Here is a 22348-nt window from a genome sequence, read left to right on the forward strand (position 1 = left end):
CTGAGGTACTGTACCTCTGCCATTGCCATTTGGCATTTGTCAGGTCTGATGGTCAATCTGGCATCTGATATGTGTCTGGGCAACATGTATTAAATGGTCTTCCCACGTGTCACTAAATATAGCAATGTCATCTAAATACACTTTCAAAAATTCCTGACATTCTTCCAACAGGTCATCCACCGCCCACTGGAAGGTGGCTGGGGCATTCTTCATACCAAAGAGCATTACTTTGAATTCAAATTGCCCAAAAGGTGAGTGGAATTTGACAATACTCCTTGCTAATATCCAAAGTGGTCAGATAGCGAGCGGCTCACAACTGGTCCAAAAGCTCATCTACTCTAGGCATGGGGTGTACTTCAGTCAGTGTCACCTCGTTCAACCGCTGCACAGTAAACGGGCCCTGGTTTTCTTAATCCCTAGATGTCCAGCTACTGGGATGTCATCAGCAAGCACTATTAAAAATTAACCTGTACTCTCGAGGCACAACTAACTGCTTGTGAGCCTTACCTACTGTTGGTGCTTCAGCTACCCGATACAACAAATCATTCTCCCACACTACCTGAGCAGTTTGCCCTTCATTAATGGTTTGATCAGATAGGCTACGTAAGCCTGCTATTGATGGGTCTGTCTGTTGGCATGTCTAAATTCTACTCTGTCCACCTCCCCCAAGTTCCCGTTTGTCAAAGTCAGGTTTGAGTCAGGCATATTTATCAGTGATGATACAGGGGCTACGGTGGGTGATACATCCAAGACTTCCAGTGCAGGTCTGGAGATCTGATTGAAACCTAACTGGCCAGTTCTACCTTGACTGCAGGTCACAGCATTGGCAAAGTGGCTTAATAATCCATAGCCTAAATCGTTTCCCAAAACAACAACTGCTGGGAGTATATTCATAAGTCCCACTTCACCTACAGTAGCTCCTACCATGTCCCCAGTCCAATTAAATTCCAGCCATAGGTATGTCCTTCAAGTAACCAATTGGAGAAATGCAAATTCTTTGCTTAGGGAGTAGACAAGACCTCGGGACGAAGTCAGGACAAACCGATGTGATGGATGAGCCTGAGTTCCTCAATCCTTGGCACTTTTGCCTTCCCACCCACGTGGCCTGGAGATGTGTACGCATATTAACTAGAGCAACCCTCCCTACTCCAGCAATGGGTTCAAATTGATACAGTACTTCTTATGCCTCTGGTGCATCTGGATAGTAGTCTGCCTCAGCAGTGTTTGCAAACTCCTCCTCAAAACAAGCCACCATAGGGGCCCCAGGCCTTGGACCAGGAGCTGGGCTGCAATTGCTAGGACAGTCCCACTGATTGTGACAGTGGCTACGGCAATAACATTTCCTTGGCTGCTGTAATTTAACTGGATGGGATTGGATTGCTTCACTCAGCAGTTGCAATTGTGACATGTGGGCTTGATTCTCCCATCTCTGCATCCTATTTTCCCTTTGCATAAAAAAATTATCTTTCGGGTAGTGGTGGGAGTAGTTCTTTTGGCACAGCAGTTCTCCATCATGGCCGATTAACTACATACTCATCAGCAAGATCTGCAGCTTGCTCAGGGGTTATGGGTTTTCTATCTGTCACTCATTCCTTGCTCCAATACAAATAAATCCTGCATCTCATCCATGGAGGATATCCCTTTCCTTTTCAGCCATCAGCTGCATGCTATTCGCAACAGGCTATTAAATTCCATATGGGAGCTATCTCCCTTTTTGCCAAGTGCACAACACTTTAGTCTATAGGTCTCTGGTGTAACTGCATATCATGCCAATAATATGCATTGCACCTTTGCATATTGCTTGCATGCTGTCGGGCTCAGCATCTGATATGCTTCAAGGGCCCACCTCGTTAGGCTAGGGCCCAAATATCATGGCCAGTCTTCTTCTGGGATACCATGGACTACCATCATGTTTTCAAAAACTTGCAGATGTGTGTCAATGTCTGTGGTATTGTCATTAAAGGTTGGCACATCACAATAACTCAGACAGGGTCACCTGTTTACAGTCTCCATCAGTTCTGGTGTCTTCTCCGGCAGCCGCACTGGCACGTGCAGTACTGCCTCTAGTATGCAGGACCTTTCATGGTCCTTAGGGTTGGTTCCTAGGACTTTAAACATAGCCTCCATCTGTTTCGCACTGGTCATAAAGGATTACTCTGAGTTTGCACTGCTCCCAGACACATTCTCTGGCCCATTTGCTGTATCCGAAATCTCCTCCATATCCTCCTCAGATTGACCTGTCAGATGCTCTTGCTCCCGTTGCAGCAGCTTGGCTACTAACACATCCTTTGTCTCACATTTCGTGACCATAATATCTCTGCCTCTGCAATTTCCTTGTAAGTGTCCTTTTCGCATCTTTTTGTACTCTTGTTCCAGTCCAGCTATTTCCCCTGAGCCATTCCTCAGTGACATTGTTGGCCACGGTGTCTGCATAAAGTATTTTGCAGAGTCTGGTCCGAATCTCTTATCCTTTCCTTCAGCACTTGGTGATCCAGTTGTAGCTGCCACCAAATGTGAGGACCACACATCCTAGTGAGTTCTTTTAATTTACATAGGCAGATTGTTGTTATAAAAAAGTAGTTTATTCTATAGATGACAATACAGAAATGTGGATATATAATCACCAGACAGATGCGCTTCTTTACAGGTACAGCATACATGGAAGTGCAGTTCCTAATCACCAATCCATGAACACACCAATGTAGTTGGAATCATAGATTGTATACCCTTAACTATTCCCACCGTGTTGGAGCTACTGTTGGACACATTAAGGGAAGTAGCCAGATTGTTATAGGTTTGAAAAATGATGTCTTAACTCTGTGTGTGTCCTTCCATCATGGTGGTTGGTGCTGAGTGTCCTCCCCCCATGGCAGTTTGTGACAGTTGTCTTCCTGTGAGCAGGTGCCCACCCATATCTGAATAAAACACGCTACCTAGGAATATTTAAGTATAACTTGTCTAACTTGTAGAACAATTAACATAAATATGCACTGCATCAAAAACCATATACAAATAGAAATAATAAATAATTATAAACTGAAAGGCATCAAAACAATGACAGTTCAGGGTACACAGAAATGGACGCTGGACCACAAATGCTTTCATGCTTTAATCGCACTTCGTGGCATTACAGAAGCCTTGGGATTTTGCTTCTATAGGAGAACACACCGAAAGAGGTATAGCAGCAGTTCTATGAGAAGTGGTAGCTACGGAATACCCTGAGGTGTTTAACACAGTAGACACAAATGGTGAATATACAGTGGAGTACACAAATTGAGGGATTTTGGTAGCATGTCAGAAGGTGCTGTACACAGATTCATTGGCACTGTTTGTACAGCTCAGAGCATGCAATAAGGTACACTGAGGTGTTGGTACTGGTTGAGCAGTGCATAGAATAAACAAGGTACATGGATGCATTGGCACTGTTTGTAAAGTGCGTAGCATGCAATAGGGTACACAGAGGTGTTGTTACTGGTTGAGCAGTGTGTAGCATTCAGCAAGATACACGGATGTGTTAGAAATCTTTGTACAGTGAGTAGTGTGCAATAAGGTACATGGAGGTGTTGATACTGGTTTAGCAGTGCATAGTGTGCAAAAAAGTCCATGGATGTGTTGGCACTGTTTATACAGCTAGTAGCATGCATAAAGGTACACGGCAGTGTTTGCACTCTTTAAACAAGAGGTATTGGCACTGTGTACAGCAAATATCATGTAACAAGATACTGATATGTGCTGGCCCAGTGAGAACAGCACATAGCTTGCAATGAGAGGCATGGATGCATTGGTACTGTGGGAGCAGCGTATATTTCAATAACCTTGGAGCATGAAACACATAAGTCAATGTATGACCCATGTATCATCAGCTGATATGCTTTGTTGGCATGTAGTGGTGTAGTTGAGCCAGTTGAGAACCTTGTTGTTTTTGCCAATGACAAGCCTCCTGAATTGAAAAACCTGCTGTGTACCATCTAGTGCCAGACTAGATTTATGCCACAACAAGCTGCCTGCCACATGTGTTGTAGTGGGTACAGATAATTTAGATTAAGATACTACCTTAATAGCTCCAGTGGATCTTCCTTCTCCTTTGGCAATGTCTCCATGAGCTTTATCTACCTCAAACTTTAGCAGAGAGGCTAGCCCCATACACACAGTAAAATGACATGAACTGACAGCCTTGGTAAATTAATACTATAAGGCAATAATGCTAACTAGTACACCATCCATACTGCCCTTAAATCAAGTAGATTTATTAAAGGTGGATAGGAGGATGAAGGTCCAGAGCAGGTCACTGTATGGAAAAAATTATCACCATACATCTGATATTAGATTGCTGCACAAAAAGTAATATAGCAATTTCAAGACAGTAGTTAGCAATACAATAGTGAATAGGCAATGGGCAATAACTCTTATCAATATTGTAGATAAACAGGCTTCTTTATATTTGCTTTTGCAACACCTGTTTAGCTATAACTAGGAAAAGGGCAATTTCTCCATTGTCTCAATATACTGTACTTTCAATACACATTAACCTTTGCAAAACACACTCAGCAGATTTAGCAAACATCTCTAAACTGTTCAGTATTTTACTCTAAACTGCACACAATGGGTCTCATTCAGACTCGGTCGTGAGCGCTGAGTGCTCGCAACCGGGTAAATGTTGACCCACTGGGCATGCGCACGTTGGAGCCAGCTCCGACGTGCACATGTGCGAGACCCGGCTAGTGATGGGCGCTCCGTCGCTACGGGTCTCGCACCAAAGGGGGCGAGCTGTCGATGTTGAATGACAGCTCGCTCCATTTGGGAGGCGGGCAGGGGTGGTGGCCGGCCAAACGGAGGCATTCCCGACTGAACACTTGCCATTTGGGGGCGGCCCCACTGACATCAGCAATGATGTCAGTGGGGAGCTTCCTGCTTGATCAGAGCGGGAAGCTCCCTGGGGCTTGCGCTTGCCGAGACCCAACCTTAGGGTCTCGTCGCAAGCCCAGATGGTCACGATGGTCTTGACCATCATGACCATCACCCTGGTCAGTCACTAAGCTGTGGGTGGTAACCCACAGCTTAGCTAGTGACCAGGAGGCCACACTTCAAGATGCAAGCAGCCACCCTCATTCAGAGCGACCACTTGCATCTTACGACCGACTCTGAATGAGGGCCAAAGTCCTTTCATTGGATTGCTTTGTTGCTGGATGATCACTGATCTATAACATGCATATATTTGTAATCCACAACTGGTAATAACAATATGCTCAGCTTCTAATGCTGTTCTTTTCTGATTCCAGAGAGTAATAGTTTTGGCATTCCAATGATAAGGTACAATAAAAACATGGCCTGATTCAGAGCCGAACTGCGCATGCGTATGTGTCGTAATGTGCATGCGCAAACCAGTCATTGCGGTCGGAAATCATGCACTCGCAAAACAGAGAGGGCCTGCTAATTTGATTGACAGAATGTACCGTTTGTGGGTGGTAACAGGGGAAGGTGCTTGAAAATGAGGCAGTGGAGATCCGAACACAGGCGCGCCTAATGGTCAAAAGGGCGTTTAATGGGAGTGCATAATTATTAAAGGAGCGTCATCGACCACGTCACTTTGTTGTCTTTTAGCCTGAACTGCTCGCAGTGATAGTGGTAAGAAAGACCTACCACAAGCACTGCAAGCAGTTCAGATGCCTTTCGATGTACCCGATTAATCTAATAAATACCAGAGATGACGTGTGATGCAAACGGCAAAGGGGCGTCTTTACAAAATAGCGAGCGCATTTTTCGTTCGCTTGCTCAGACATAGAGGCGTCAACAAACCGCAAAGAGCGAGTGCTCAATTTAAATAGCCGGCCCCTTTTTTAGAACGACCGTCCGCAAATAGCGTCAGGGTCTGTATCAGGCCCACAGTCCCATTGCACTATGGGCCTGATTCAGAGCTGAATGCTCTGACCAGAGCGCTCGCTCTGAATCAGGGCCCTCCTCCATGAAAATGGAGCGGCCTCCTGGCCGCTCGTATAGCTGTGGGAGACCACCCACAGCATATGCGAGCAGCCAAAAAGATGGCCGCGATGGTCTTGCGATGGAGACCTTGCGGTAGGGTCTCCATGCCACAAGCCCTGGAGTGATTTTGGCTCTATCAGAGCCAAAATCACTCCCACTGACATCACTAGTGATGTCAGTGGGGCCGGCTTCAGACGGTAGGCTTTCCCTTGGGAACGCCTCCATCTGGCATTCACGCCGCCGGCACGCCCACCAAAGGGGGCGTGCTGTTACTCAACATCGACAGCACGCCCACTTTGGTGCGAGACCCGGAGTGATGGAAAGCCCGTCGCTCCCCGGGTCTCGCACATGCGCACGACCCGCTTGCGAGCGTCCTGACGCTCACGAGCGGATCTGAATGACCCCCTATATCCCAATTGTCTTTAGCATTGCAAAGTAGCAATAACTCCCAAAGTGTAATTTAACTCAGTTCAGAGGTCACACAAAATGGCTGCAGCTCTTTACACTGATAAACTCAGGCACTGTTTCTCTAAGAGCACAAATAAGTTGAATATCATGCTGTTTACTGAAACTCAGGGGTCTATTCATAATTACTTAAAAAAGAAATGATGATAATTAGGTTGCATGGAGTTCTACCTAATTACCGAGGAAATTTTATTTCCTTCTCTTCATAAGTATCTCTTCCAAAAAGCTATCATTTTTGTGATGACAGGAGCAGGAAGGGAAAAGTATCTCTCTTCTAAAAAGCTATCTTAACACTGTGTGTTATGCAGAAGTTGCACATGCGCAGCACTGATTATAGCTGCAGTAAGTATAGGAAAAAAACATTCACAATGTACTCCCCGCCGCATGCTGCTACAGCATGAAGCCTCTCCCATCTCTCTTTGTTTTCCGGTGGCACTTGTAACTTCTTTTCAATTCAGTTATTTTAAGTAGTTAGAGAGGAGAGATGCTTCATGCTGCAGCAGCATGCAGTGGCAGGGGATGGAGCCAGCCAGAACAGAGCAGAAAAAGTGGAGGAGGATGGGACTCCCTCTGCAGTCCCACTGCTTCACAACTGCAGCTTGTGAATCCTTGCAGGGGCTGTACGCCATCTGAAGATGGTGTACAGTAACACCATCAAATTTTGAAAACACATAAATTTTGGAATTTAATGAATGGCATAATTCTTACATCCCCATACTAAATGTGGGAGTGTGGAAATTAGCACAGCAGGACTCCAACCAGGAGATATCAGTGATATCTTCTGTATTACAGGTTAGATTAATAGCAGTGATACTGTACTTCAAAATAACATAAAGTAAAAAGGGTGCTAAATGCTTGACTTTAGTTATGATGAATAGGCCCCTCAGTCTCTTGCAAAAATTAAGATTGCACAGTACTTGAAATATAGTAGATCTCAGTATGTTAATAATTCTCAGTGTCTCTCATACACTCTTGTAATAGCTCCATAACAGTTCTCAATACCTCCTAAACAATTCTCAGTATTGCTGCAGCTCAATATGGATGTCTCCCTTTTACAGCCCTTTTACTCATTCACTGCCTCTACAGATCCCAACTGCATCTCCCAGTGCTGACACACTGTCTCCTGCTCTTAGTCTGTCTCAGCTGGCGCCTCTGAAGTGGTCACTCAGCACACCATCAGTGGGTATTCAGTGGCTTCTGTCACCACACCACTTCAGTGATAATGCTTTGCCCATTCTCTTTTCTGTCAACAGTATACTCGTTTCAGCTCACCCCACGCTTCACTCTGCATCTCCTGGTCTCCACTGTGCATGTGTAACTACACACATACTGTCCTGTTGTTGACTTGTCTCATTTTTAAATGGCTGCACCTGGCTTCAGCCAGGGTTATCACACATGTACAGGGACATCTCTAGCACACAAGTTCTTGAGGAGAAGACATCTAAAGTGTTTCAGTGAACAGTGCAGTGCTGGCTGCTAAGTGTAAGGACTCCACATTATTTCTCCCCCTATCAGCCAGAGCAAACACTCCTTAAGGTGCACACACACTAGACGATTTTAATTAATGATATCATTCAACGTACTTGCAGCCCAATCATGGGATATAATTAACGATGCCATGCTGCTGAATGCAGCATGGCTCGACCCCCCCTCCCTTGCCGTCGTTCATCGTGGCCAACATCAGTGTATGCACTTACCGATGTCTGCACTCCCGCCAGGCCCGTCACTGATGATAACGCTTATCACACTACATCGGTAAGTATGTATGAGCCTTTACAATCTGTGTACTAGAACTTTTGGATGCCTGACTCCCAAGTGGCTAATACTAGTAACGGCTACTTTTAAATATTATTTTCAGCTAATGAATTATTCTTTACTACATTTTATAAGCCACAAGACTGGACACTTTATATTTCAGCTTTCACTACTACAAACACTTTCACGTCTTTTGTCGTAGTCACACCAGCAACCTTACTAAATGCTTATGATAGTATACTGTAAGCCCTTCCCTGGTATAGAGACATGTGTATGAATGTGCAAGGACTGAGATGCCAACTGTGACTAACTTAGAAACTAATTATACCACTTAGTGCATCTATAGATTCAATCATCCGACAAACTACCAAAACTTGCCACAGCCCCATACTAGGTGTAGCTTCTCCATCTGGCCTCCAATGGGAGTGATAAAGTGCCTCAGGTCACAACAAGTTCCAGCGATAGGTTTGCGACAGTCTAATAACACATCCATAAGATGGACCATCTTTGTGCATCTGAAAATGCCACCTCCCAGTCATCACCCAAGAATGCCCAAGACATTTTCAGGATAGTTTGGATATTGTGTGTCTCCATCGTAACTGCGCCCTTGTGTGTACACACCATGTGATACATACACTGTGTGATATTTTTAGCAACTAAGATACATGCACAGTTCAAAACCATTGACCATATGCATGAATTTGGAATTGCATGTGACTCCAAATCAGCCCTTAATGAGCCTATGTCTGAAAGCCCCCATACATCAGCAACAGATGGTTGTATTCCTGCGATCCTGCAACCCGGTATCCCAGGATCGGTGAAACCCAACATGTTGGATTTCACAGTTATGCCGATCGCGATCAAAAAATTATCGTGATTGGCACATCGGTGAAATTTAACATGTAGAATTTCACCGATCCTGCGACAGATCACGGAACATCGATGTCCACCGGTCAGCATTTCTGATCAGTGGATCGGCATTTCCGATTCCATCGCAAAATCGCTGGATTGGACACCTGATGTATGGGGGCCTTTAGTCGAATGCAGCCTTGTCATGTTTGTGTCTTTGCCTTAGTCACATTTGCAAGTTTTGCTAATACTGAGCCTTTCCCTGATGTACATCCATATTTCTGTATGTGCATGGACTGTGACGCCCACTTTGTACGCCTTTAGACACAACCATTGGACACCCATTACAATTTACATTAGCCCTATGCTAAGTGTGGCATATCTATCAGAGTGTGGCCTCCAATGTACAAGATTAAGCATCTGAGCTTGCAATGACTCATGCAACACACCAGTGACACTCCCATAGCATGCCTATAAGACTCTGTGTCTGAATAGTCACCTCCTAGTAGCCGCCCAGGCAACCTAAGGGCAGATTCCCTCCACTCCCAGAGACCAGAGTCTATTGCACATGCATGGGTCTCTGTGAACATGGCAATAATTTAGCCCTAATTCAGATCACAGTTAAATGTATATTTTAGTCTAATTAAAAATAGCAATAGTCAAATATTAATAAAAAAAACACTTTTGTGTAAAGTGAGCAGATGGCAGTCTCTGCATTCTTGGTGCACTAAATGGTATTTCTAAAAATCAATTAACATGGGGGGTTTAATATCATTAGAGAAACAAATATAAAAAAGGAACAAGACTGCTACATTGTTTTATGAAGGAAACTGTGAGACATTGTGATATTTTGTAACTTATGTTTATTGCTGAACCCTTTTGAATGAGCTTTAATTATACTTTTTCCTAATATTTTTTTTTTTAAAGGGTCTATAGCAGAGATATCCATGGTTGAGCACAGGTGACTTACTTCGTACCTCAGTCAATTTGATTTAACCACCTGTGCTCAGCCATGGCTATCTCTAAAACATGAACTGTTGGTGTGCCTTAAGGACCGCGTTTGGGAACCTCTGGTCTACAGTAGGAATTAGCCAAACTTACTGGGCGGCAGTTTGACAATATAATTTTTTCTAGTTCAAATATGTATTTTGAGGATAACAGTATCCCTTTATTGTCACACAGCTGCTGGTTAATTTCTTAATGCACCAATGCATTGTTTTACATTTTACATTATGTTTCCAAAAATCCAGCCGTGTATATGACACATTTCTATAGTTCTCTATAGCCTGTATGTAAATTAGATATAAAATCTGTTATTTAAGCTGTGTTATGTAAATAAGAGTAACTTACCTGTTCCTTCCTCTGTGATAGAAGCTGATCCTTTCAATTGTGTTTCCATATTACTGCTGGTAAATTTAAAGTAATGAGACTTCATTTCTATGATACGACATCCGGAATTATCCAACTGAGGATGAGAGACATTAAATCTTTTACTAAGTAAATCACTACATATTTTATTTTTCCAATTACTGGTTGTAATTATAGAAGCCCATTACATATACTGTATGTACTTCATTTGTGTTTAAACCAATATACAAAGAAATATACTTTCAGGGATTTTACTAACATACAGTAGTTCAATATAGAGGGCAATATTGTTAGTCAGGTGCATTTGTGGCAAAGTCTGTCTATGCGATTATCCACCAGTCTTCATGCAGGAGACTATAATGAAGCTGCCTAATATTCATCAAAGTGTATAATTTCAGAGATTTGTACAGACGACGTTAGTTCCCAGAGCCCCAAGCACCAGAGTTGCAGAAGATTCCAATTGGATCCCTTTGCCCCCTCTCCACACTGCATGCCCTACATGCCTCAGGGCCTGCTTCAGCAGAGGACGCAGATATTTAATATCATGCAGATTCCCGATTAATGTACTTTGTTAGTGATTAATTATTTAAAATCCACTAAATAATATTGTGAGTGTCACTCTTTGCTCTGGTGATTCTAGCACACTCAGCTGATGCAACAAACAGATCAGGGTGTGCTAGAAGCACCAGAACAAAGAGTGACACCCCAGGTACAAAAGGGGAACTGCACAGGTTGTAGCAGGTGCAGGGAGCTAGAATGAACACTAGTATAATAATAAGTGTGTTACAATATCTTAGTAACACACTGTTTATATTCAACTATAATTTCTGTCTGCAGTATGTCAAAGGCAACATGAGTAGAAATGTCTCATGTATCACTTTAAGTTTGAAATTTTTGTATCCTAATAAGTGCTTTATACAGATGTATGCTCATACACCAATATAGCCTCATATGGCCGAGATACCAGGCGCAACTTTCTTTAAATTTTGCATCTTGTTCGCATTGCAGATGCAGCAAAACACCACTGAAAGTGTTCTACAGATGCTGGGCTGTGACTTTAATCGCACAGGAATTAGATTCCAACATGTAAAGTTGCAGATAAAGCACAGCAGAACTTGGTGTGAGAAAAGGCTGCAGTTGCTGTATCGTAGCACTTCGTATTCAGACCCAGTCACACACAGCTGTACAAATGTCACACATCAAATTGATCAGTGCAATCTAGCTAAGTAGATTTGTCACTTCCAGTGGTTTAATTTGTGCAAATAACATTTTGAGTGAAAAAGATGCTCTGAGCCAGAGGTTCCCAAACGCGGTTCTCAAGGCTCCCCAACAGTTCAAGTTTAAGAGATTTCCATGGTTGAGCACAGGTGACTTAATTAGTACCTCAGTCAGTTTGATATAACCACCTGTGCTCATCCATGGATATGTCTAAAACCTGAACTGTCGGGGAGCCTTGAGGACCGCGTTTGGGAACCTCTGCTCTGAGCGGATGAGTTGCCCGGATCCCGGCGGGTCGAGAGGGGCTATTTGGCATGACTGAAGCCACAGTATATGAGGACGCCTCTGTAATTGCAGCACAGATGGTGTATTGTTTACCATTACTTCCTCACAGCATTTAAGTCGTGGGTTCAAATCCCACTAGGACCATAACTGTGTGGAGTTTGTATATTCTCCCTGTGCTTGCGTGGGTTTCCTCTGGGTACTTTGCTTCCTCCCACACTCCAAAAATATACTGGTAGTTTGGTACCCAACTAAAAATTTCAAGGCTGTTGCACATGTGTCTGAATGGGAAAACATGTTTCATGCATGTGTCACAGATGCATCCATACTATCAAATAATTGCATCTGCATTGATTCTCTAGTGCACTAATGTGAAATAAATATTTCTGAGCGGCAACTGGGCAGACAGAATCAAGATGCACAAAATGGTGAAATAGCAGAGTATGATGGGAGTGTGTTGGGCAAGTCAAGATACTAATGATGATGGCTACAGAAATGATGCACCCAGAGGGCAGGGAGACTTTGATGCATGACATCCACAAAATATGAACATAGATAAACAGATAGTTTCATTAGCATATCTTAGTCCATTGGTTGCCATGGCCAAACACAAATCCGGAGGGTGAGTGCGTCCAACTCAGAATAAGGCCCTATGGGTGGGATGTATCAAGTATCACATTATGGAATAAAATGCATCATGCCACTTACCGCATGTATAACAGTGTTAATAACGCTGGTTTGCATGTACAAATATGAAAACAATTGCAAAGGACAACTCTTACTAAGAGAGGACTTCCAAGTTTAAGACCCAAGAGACCCAAGATCCAAACAGTGGCTGTTGTGGTCTGAATCTTAACAAACCATGGCTATAGTGGTTTGTTATACTGCAGTATAGTTGGTCTGTGGGGATCGGGTATTCCTTTTTATTTCTGGGGTCGCCACTTTCTGAGGATGGCCAGCCCTAGGCTGACCAGTTTGAGGTTGGTTAATGCTTTGTCAGGGGGACCCCATGCTGTGTGTCTTCCTGTGATGGCATTACTACTTTGGCTGGTTCAGCCTGGTGCTGGTTATGGGAAAATATCCGGAATCCCACAATGGTTTTTCCCTTGATTTTACTGTACCAGAATGGGCTCAGAGGCCCAGGGCTGGTTATGCTTTTGGGAGGGCACACCATTTTTTTCTTAATTTTAACCCTTTTTTACACTACACACAAAAGCGCTGCACAGATCACACTGATCTCTGAAGTGCATCTGCAGAACATGCAGCTCACAGGCACTTCTATTCATTTATTTTATTCTGCTCCATCTTTTCTTGTGTTTTTAAACGTGATTCTTAGTAAATCTGTGAGTCTGTCTATAGAAAGTACTTGTGTGTTGGTTTGATGGTCTATTGTCATGGGAGAGCAAAAATTGATGCTGAAAGACATGTTTTATTCAGTGCTTTTATGTGTGTGTCAGGCATTAGGTGGTACAAAGAATGTGTAAACTACATACATCATATCTCTCCAAGGTGTTGTCTTTTAGTATCCATGCATGTGTTAGATTGCTTTAGGCTTTCTTATCATTATTTAACCAATAGTGTAGTTGGAAATAGATTTATACCCATGTTTGTAAGTTATGTCCAGAGCCCACTAACAGGATGGTATAGGAGTTTAGGACAAAGCAAATTCCAATCAGCCTTTGCTCGGGACTGACCTGCTGACAGTACTATTTTTTTGAGATTTCCATCTCTACAGATTGTGGAGGGAGGCTCCTGGAAACAATGACCATTTATATCCTAAGCAAATTAAGTGACTTTTTATAATATCTTTATTTTACTTTGTTACTGTAAATATCTTTTTAACTGAGATATTTTTTTGTGTGGCTTGATTAATATTTTGTATCCAAAGTACCTTATCTTGTCCCACCAAGGACATTGTTGGTGGCAGCAGTGGGATGCAAAGGGTTAATATCCATAAATCTACTTAGAATGTGTAGTTGATGGTTCAAGGGTCTTGTGAATACCGTCGTAAATTCCATTCATGGTTCAATAGCTCTGGACACCACTGTCCTGAATGGATGTAATGTGTTCATGCACTCTTATAGTGTTGTGTATGTAGGTTTGTCTAAGTCTCCTTTTGTCTCAATGCCATATGGGAGAGGTGTGACAATGTAGGTTCCTCTGTCTCATTCTATATAAGGGAGGTGTGATCTGATCAATCACATTATATGTTGTTTGTCTTACTGTTTGTCTTACAGTTTTTGTTTTACTGTACACACAATAAAAATGCATTTTAAGTGGCTTAAGAAATATGCTAATCTTGCAAGAGTTATGTTGGAAACTCAGGGCCTGATTCAGAGCCGGACGCTCTGACCAGAGCGCTCGCTCTGAATCAGGGCCCTCCTACCTGAAAATGGAGCGGCCTCATGAATGCTCGCATAGCTGTGGGTTACCACCCACAGCTATAGTGAGCGTCCATGATGATGGTCGCGATGGTCAAGACCATCGCGACCATCAGGCTTGCGACGAGACCCTGCAGTAGGGTCTCGCTGCCGCAAGCCCTGGAGTGATTTTGGCTCTGTCAGAGCCAAAATCACTCCCACTGACATCACTACTGATGTCAGTGGGGCCGGACTGAGACGGTAGGCGTTCCCATGGCAATGCCTCCGTCTGGCAGCCACACCCCCGGCACGCCCACCAAAGGGGGCGTGCTGTCAGTCACCATCGACAGCACGCCCACTTTGGTGCGAGACCCATAACGACGGCTTGGCCGTCGTTATTCGGGTCTTGCGCATGCGCATGATGGAGCTCCCTCCATCGTGCGCATGTGCATTAGGACACCATTGACCCACTTGCGAGGGTCCTACGCTCGCGAGTGTGTCTGAATCAGGCCCTCAGCTGGCTGATTTCCAGAGAAATATGTGTGGGTATGGAAAAACTCAGCTTAATGTGAGCAAGCAGTATGTTGGTTGTGAGTTGATAGAGAACAATGAAATGTTGATTTCTAAAGGGATTCCCTTAAAAAAAATCATCGGGATTGAAGGTTGGTGAAATAAATTGATTCTGAATCCAAGGGTGGTCAATTTCAGTATTTATTACTGCATATTAATTATTCATGAGAGTGAAGGTAGTGAGTTTTTGTCCTCCATAGAGGATGTGAAGGGAGGGGGTGAAAGAAATTCCAGACACAGAATCTAGGCAGGAGAATGCAGCCATGACAAGCAAATGTTATAAACAGACAGAGATAGGAAACCTAAATTTGCCCTGTCCAGCAAATACAGAAGGGAGGGGCAGTAAGGGTAGATATTACTCAGTTGTTACTTAGAGAGAAAAAACAAACACAGCTCTAACTGACAGAAACATTGAATGAATCAGATGATTCCACATGTATTAACACTACAGAAGATATTGATAGTCACACATTGTCAAAACAGAATTATGTTTCTGAAATGAATAGAAACTAATGTGTGCATGTGGCAGTATGGCCAGATGAGTTAGGAAATTAGGTTTCTAGCAACATGCCATTGGTTTTGTTTGCGAGATGAATGATGAATTACCAAACACTGTCTAGTTTGCTAAGTGTGGTGAACTGAATAAGAATCAGGAAGTGCCTGAGTGCCCATTAGAAAGGGTGGGGCCAAGTGATGATGGGGGAGTGGTTATAATGTCCAGTGAGAAATGGGGGTAACCAAGAGCCCGGTGATAGGAGATGGAAGGATTCCAAATTCATATCGCTGAAACAGAAGACTGCCCCATCAGGATATTTTATTTATATGGCATGATTCCCAGAGTGTTACTGTGAAGTTTCACAAAGAAAATGTTGAAAAGTGTTTTTGATGAAAAAGCATCTGTTGCAAATTACTTTTATGGTTTGTCAGCTATTCATGAGACAGTAGTGGTGCAAAACACACGTACACTTATATCCAATGAGCCACCACATATTGCAATGCACCAACAACAGACAAACTGATGGGGGAAATGCTGTTTGTGAACAGAGAACAATAGAGAAAAATGTGGGATGTAAACACTTTATTTGTATTTCAGAAAAGCCGAATGTGAGTAGTAAGAAAGATCAGACCAAAGTGTATTTCCTGACAAAACATTATCAGTCAATGATTTTGAAACCGCTGAAAGATACACAGTCACCAACAGAAATTACGAGAACTAACATGTTGGTTCCTGAGGAGTTCAAAGCAGAGGAATGGATTGTGCATAACAAAGGAATGCAAAATCAGACTTTGATACATGGACAATGGTATTCACAAGAAAATATATGCATGAAACAACAAGGCCCATTATACCACAGCCGCTATCTGCTGCTAATGATAACAGGACTGGATTATGGTGCTGTATGCAATGATACAGAACTTTTATGCACTGTTTCTGCAGCAATGCAGCCATCTATTCAGACTGTCAGACAGACAAATGAACAAAAGGAGCTACCCATATGGCTAATAGGTAGGAGACCAGTTCAGGTGTCATATGCCAAATTAATAGAAGACTAACTGCAACTTGTGTGGTTCACAGATGGATCACCCACACTGACAATGCAAGGGTGTTGCTGGACAGCAGCAGAATTCCATCCAGCTACACAAGAACAGTTGTATGAGAGAGGTAAAGGTGGATCAAGCCAATATACAGAGCTGCGAGCCCAGCTGATGGTTCTGGAGGAAACCCAAAGCCTTATTGTTCTCTACACAGACAGCCGGGCCATGTTTCAAGGCATGACCACTTGGATGCCAACATGAAAGCAGAACAACTGGCAAGTTCATGGCAAAGTAATCTTGGGTGGCACAGCCCTGTGGAATAAAGTTTGGAATCAATGCAACCATAGGCCTGTGTATTGCTGATGTGAGTAAAGGGAAGTGAGCGGCATTATGTAGTGCTGGGTGTCTGCTTATTGTGCTGCTCTGGCAGCGATCATTAACATATTTTCATTGCTGCCGGATGCGTGTGTGTGCAAACTTGCATTCCGTGCTGAATAAGGACCAATGTGTATTATCTTAGTGGTAGAAAGGTGTATGCATGGATATCATTTGAAAGATATGCTAATTGTACAATTATAAGTGTGCATTGTTATAGGTAATAAACTAATAATCAAACAAAATAATTCACATATATTTTAACCCCGTTTTCCAACACTCATTAATTAGTCTTACACAGCTATACTTTACACTGCACTGTCACTCTTTTTCCATTTTTCGTTTGATGCCCTGGGGGGGTCCAGGGCTGGACGTTTTTCGGGGTGCACTGTGCCCCGGATGTGAACCCCTTAGTGTTAGGGACTGCTAGAGACAGAGAAGCTGTGATGTGGCCTAGCAGCTTCCCATGTATTTGCAAATGCATGCAACTGATATCTCTGATTTCTATGACCATATAGTCTTCATATATTGTTGCAGGTACTATTCAGTGTGCTGAGGAACAATAGGGGGTTAAACCCCCCTCCTTTTTTTAATAAACTAATAATGTATGCCTTCCACACCATAAAACCAAGGGTGGATTATTATGGAAGAGTAAAAACGGCTGCAGAAAGACATGTTTTATTCAGTGCTTTTTTTTGTGTGTACATTAGGTGGTACAAAGAATGTGTAAACTAGACACGTCCTATATCTTCTAGATGTTGTCTTTTATTATCCATGAATGTATTATATTGCTTTAGGTTTTCTTATCAGTATTTAACCAGTATGTCTGGAGCCCACTAGCAGGTATAAGAGTTTAGGACAAAGCAAATTCCAATCAGCCTATGTTCGGGACTGACCTGCAGACATGGACATTATTTTGAGATTGCCAGCTCCACAAATCGTGGAGGGGGCTCCTGGATACAAAGACCATTTATAACCTGAGCAAGTTAAGTGACATTTTACATTATACTTTGTTTTAGTTTGCAATAAATATTTTTTTAACTGAGATATTTTGTTTGTGTGGCATGATTAACATTTCGGATCCAAAGTACCTTATTTTGTTCCACTGAGGACATCTTTTGACTTTTATATGTGTTTTTCCATCTATTTCAGTGATAGACACAATTCTTAATAAATATTCCCCTAGTACTAGTTTCACACATCAATTGTCTGTGAAACAATCACTCCAAAGAGGAACTAAGTATGACAGCTGCCATTCTGTTGCACAGTGGATCACTGTAGCCATGATGGCTTTGTTAGCATTAGAACTGCATCCATTTTCCATCATCAATGCATCTGGTTTTAGATGACTAGTTGAGGTTATGTGTCCACGCTGCCAAATTCTGTCTTGATACCATTTTACCAGGACAGCAATTCCTCACCAGTACTGGGACGTTATACAAAAATGTATTATTTGCCTACAAAATGCCATTGTACCGATTATCCACTTAACTACAGTATGTGGTCAAGCAATACTGGTCAAACTAAAGATTACTTTACTGTTACAGCTCACTGGGTGGGAGTATTGCTTTCGGAAGCAGCAGTATCTAACACAAAACACCAACTCATTCACAGGCAGGTTACTCTCTGTATCACTGACTTCACTAAGAGGCATACCGGGTATGAATATGATGGAAAAACCTGGGGTATCATAGCAAAATGGCTTACCCTGCTAAGTCACTCCTCAGGATTTATCATTTACGATACTGCAGGTAACATTGTACAAGTATTAAGAGTGGGTGAATTTCAACATGTACCATGATTTGCACACACAATAAACTTGGTGGTTCAGAATTTCTTAAAAAATGACAAGTCTGTGCGGGAGATACTGGATGTGGCCAACAAAGTTTCTGAACATTTTTCGCATTCAGCAATCACATGTAGAACATTGCAGTAGCTGCAAGAAAAATTACATTTGCTATGCCACCAACTGATGCAAGAAGAAGTAACCAGGTGAAATGACAGGCTTTATATGCATCAGAGACTGTAGGAACTGCAACAAGCCATCCAAATGTACACATCAAGCCATAAGATAGTGAGGGGAAGGTATATTACCTTTGTCCAGCACACTGAAGAATATTCTGTTTTATGCAAGGTACTGAATCCATTTTAATTGTAGCCAATGAAATGAGTCAGATCATTTCCTAATTAAACTACTGGAAAAAGCCGATTCCAATAAGTATGCTGAACTTGCAGATCAAATTCTTTTTTCGCTTCACCAAGATCCAATAATTTGAAGCATTTTGCAATAGAATCAGTACATTTTGACATCAATGCTTGATCCTATATTTCAGTCATATGTAATGTCTTTTTTTCCAACTGTCACAGATTTTAAGTGATGTAAAGAGCTCTTGGTGAGCAAGTTGTCTGCTCAAGTGGCACATGACATGATGATGTCTCCTGCTTTACTTTCGCCTGTAAATGTTGCTGACAGGATAAAAATTACCTTTCCAAAAAGACCCACTTGTAATGAGGATGAGTCAACTCAGTGCACCAGAGTAAAACACTACTATGACACCTGGTCAGGCTTGAAACAATTGTCCATATTATTAACACCTCTACAATCTGACTCAATCTGATACTGTAAGCATTGATAGAATGGTGGAATATTATTTTAATGACAATGTACAAATTAGTATGTCACACATTTCATTTGAATACTAGAAGGATTTGAAGCCCCTTGTACAAACTAGCTTTGATTTATTTAAGCTGCCCACCCTCTAATGTGTTTATAGAAAGAGTGTTTTTAGCACAGCTGAGAACCATGTGAGTGATAAGGGTGAGAGGCTACCTCCAAAAAATGTGGCAAAACTTATGTTCATAATAATGAACTTCAAATTCTATGACAAAGACCTTTACCACCAATTCTAACACTGCCACTGTAATGGTGGATTCCAATGCGGATCCACCATATATTGTGTGGTGATGATGATATTAACAACAAGAATTAGGGTGATGATAAGGATTATATTGACATTTTCCAACTGTGGCAATGATTAGTCACACTGCAAGACAACTTAAGACAATTTGTAGCATGTTTTGAGGGGGACAAATAAAGCAAGCACTTAGCCACAAAAGTGGCAGTTCCTGTTGCAGAAGTTATTGTACTGATAAACTGTGCATGTCCTTTTTAATATACAGCACAAGAGTGGGTGTGAGAGCCCAAGGACAATTCCATTGGGCACCAATTTTCATGATGGGCTTTGCCCACCTTGAGGTATTGGTGTAAAGATGATTAGCCTCTTACTCTATTTCCATTTACTTGCACTGGCCAGAGGCCTGTGATTTTCTGTTTGGAGAAGAGTGTTGTCAATGCAGTATATTAAATATATATTTTAATAGGCTTTTAGTTCTTGATTAATGAAAGCATTCCATAGGGTTGTTTATTAAATAGTAATTCCTTCTGTCACTGCTGTGCCACTATGTTCATATACTGTATGTGCTATATTCCTTTGTAAACTACTATGTGTTGTGCCATTGCCCTGTTACTTACTGTAGACAGCCAGCTCACTGCAGCCTTAAGCCAATAGTGAAAACAACATTGTGAGCTATGTGGTGGTCAAAATTGCTTGGAAATGACTGGTATTGATGTTAATAATACTATTGGAACAAAACAGATCCAAAGTACAAGATTTTAGCTGTTTTCAATTTTAAATAAATTCAAAACCAGAACATTATATGGTGGTTTTGATAAAAACCAAAACATGACAAAGATTTAGAACAAAAACACGGGGGTCCACGTACATCTGTAGCTAGTATTGTTTACCCTTCAAGCAACGCAAACAAAACACATTTATTTGCACTGCAACATGGATTGTTTAGGTGAAGTTATGGACTCTTTTTACTTTGCACACAATGAGCCAGATTCTGGGAGCAATTAGTGGAGCAGTTTGTCTTTTAAATTTTAACCAACCTTGGATAATGACCACTTTAAAGGGTATATTTACTAAAGTGAGAGTTTTTAGAAGTGGAGATGTTGCCCACTTCAGATTCTAGCTATTATCTTCTAGAAGGTGCTAGTCAAATGTTAAGTAGAATCTAATTGGTTGCTATGGGCAACATCTCCATTTCTAAAAACTCTCACTTTAGTAAATATACCCATAAGTGTTGATTTCATTATAGTGAATGGGACTTCCATTTTATGAAAAAGACAGCATTTGTAATGTAATCAATTTTTACATGTCAGTTAGTATATCTTATATATATATATATATGTATATATATATATATGTGTATATATATAAATATATATATATATATATATATATATATAGATAGCCAAGGTGCGGCACTCGCGGCATAATTTCGATGAAATTATCATCGAAATTATGCCGCGAGTGCCGCACCTTGGCTATCTGTATCCTAGGAATCTGTGAGGGCACCGGCAGCAGATACTCTTTGTGTGATATTGGGAGTGCCAGGCCATCTGTGATTGTGTATATATATATATATATTTGGTGTAGAATTGACACTTGTTATTGTTAAAAACAAATATTACTACCATAGAAGAGAAACATACCTGCTCTGTGTGAATGATTTTATGGAGATAAGATAGTTTTGCTACACATGTACATACTTTGGGCCTCATTCAGAGGAGGTCGTAGGATGCAAGCGGTCGTTCTGAAACAGGGCGGCCGCTTGCATCCTGAACGGCCGCCTCCATGTCAGTTGTTAGGCTGTGCGTTAACACCCACAGCTCTAATGACCGCTAAGGGTGATGGTCGCGATGGTCAAGACCATCGTGACCATCGGGGCTTACGACGAGACCCTAAGGTAGGGTCTCGTCAACCTTAATCCCAAGGGAGCTTCCTGCTCTGTTTGAGCAGGAAGCTCCCCACTGACATCACTGATGATGTCAGTGGGGCCGCCCCCAAATGGCAAGCATTCCAGATCACCCGTCATTAGCCGGGTCTTGCGAATGCACACAACAGAGCCGGCTCCATCGTGCGCATGCGCACTGGAGCAACATCGACCTGGTTGCGAGCTCGTTGAGCTAACGACCGGTTCTGAATAAGCTCCTGTATGCTTATATGCAATCCAATTAGTCAAGGTGCATCCAGTCCTAATTGGGACTGTACGCATGAACTATTCCACTTGCTAACAGAAAGACACTATCACAATTCTTGCAGAGATATGAGGATTTATTTTACCAGTTATCATTAACTATAACCAAGGCCTGGAGCCTACCATAACATTGGTATTCACAAGGGAGCACTCAAAAGTTGGTTTGGGCTTGGCTGCACCTGAATTTCAAGTCTTTGCCCTTTAGGTTGGTTTATAGCATGGTAGGCTGGAGAATTTTCAGTATGCAAGGTCTGGTACAAAGAGCAGACATATCAAAGTCAAATGAAATAAACAATGGGATGTTTAGAGTCAAATGCCATGGTCAATAACAGAAATCACTAATACACAGTCAAGGCAGCAGGATAGGAACAAGCTGCATTATATATGAATGTCAAAATCTTAGACAAACAAGAACGTTGGTAACTAGAATTACAGTATGTATATTGGTACAAACTTTAAACATGATGTTAGTGGACACATGACTGGAA

At 42.1% G+C, this 22348-nt stretch overlaps 1 protein-coding gene across 1 annotated transcript in view; it reads right to left on the bottom strand.

Annotated features, from left to right (window-relative positions):
- LOC148518857 (alpha-2-macroglobulin-like protein 1) overlaps positions 1–22348 on the bottom strand; it is a 241494-nt gene that overhangs the window by 177508 nt on the left and 41638 nt on the right. Inside the window, exon 9 of the mRNA XM_088476941.1 lies at positions 10399–10513. Within this exon, the coding sequence (XP_088333067.1) occupies positions 10399–10513 (115 nt within the window). The remainder of the gene's footprint in view (positions 1–10398; positions 10514–22348) is intronic.

The sequence above is a fragment of the Taudactylus pleione genome, unplaced genomic scaffold (genome assembly GCF_031769625.1).
Source record: "Taudactylus pleione unplaced genomic scaffold, aTauple2 ptg000198l, whole genome shotgun sequence".
NCBI lineage: Eukaryota > Metazoa > Chordata > Amphibia > Anura > Myobatrachidae > Taudactylus > Taudactylus pleione.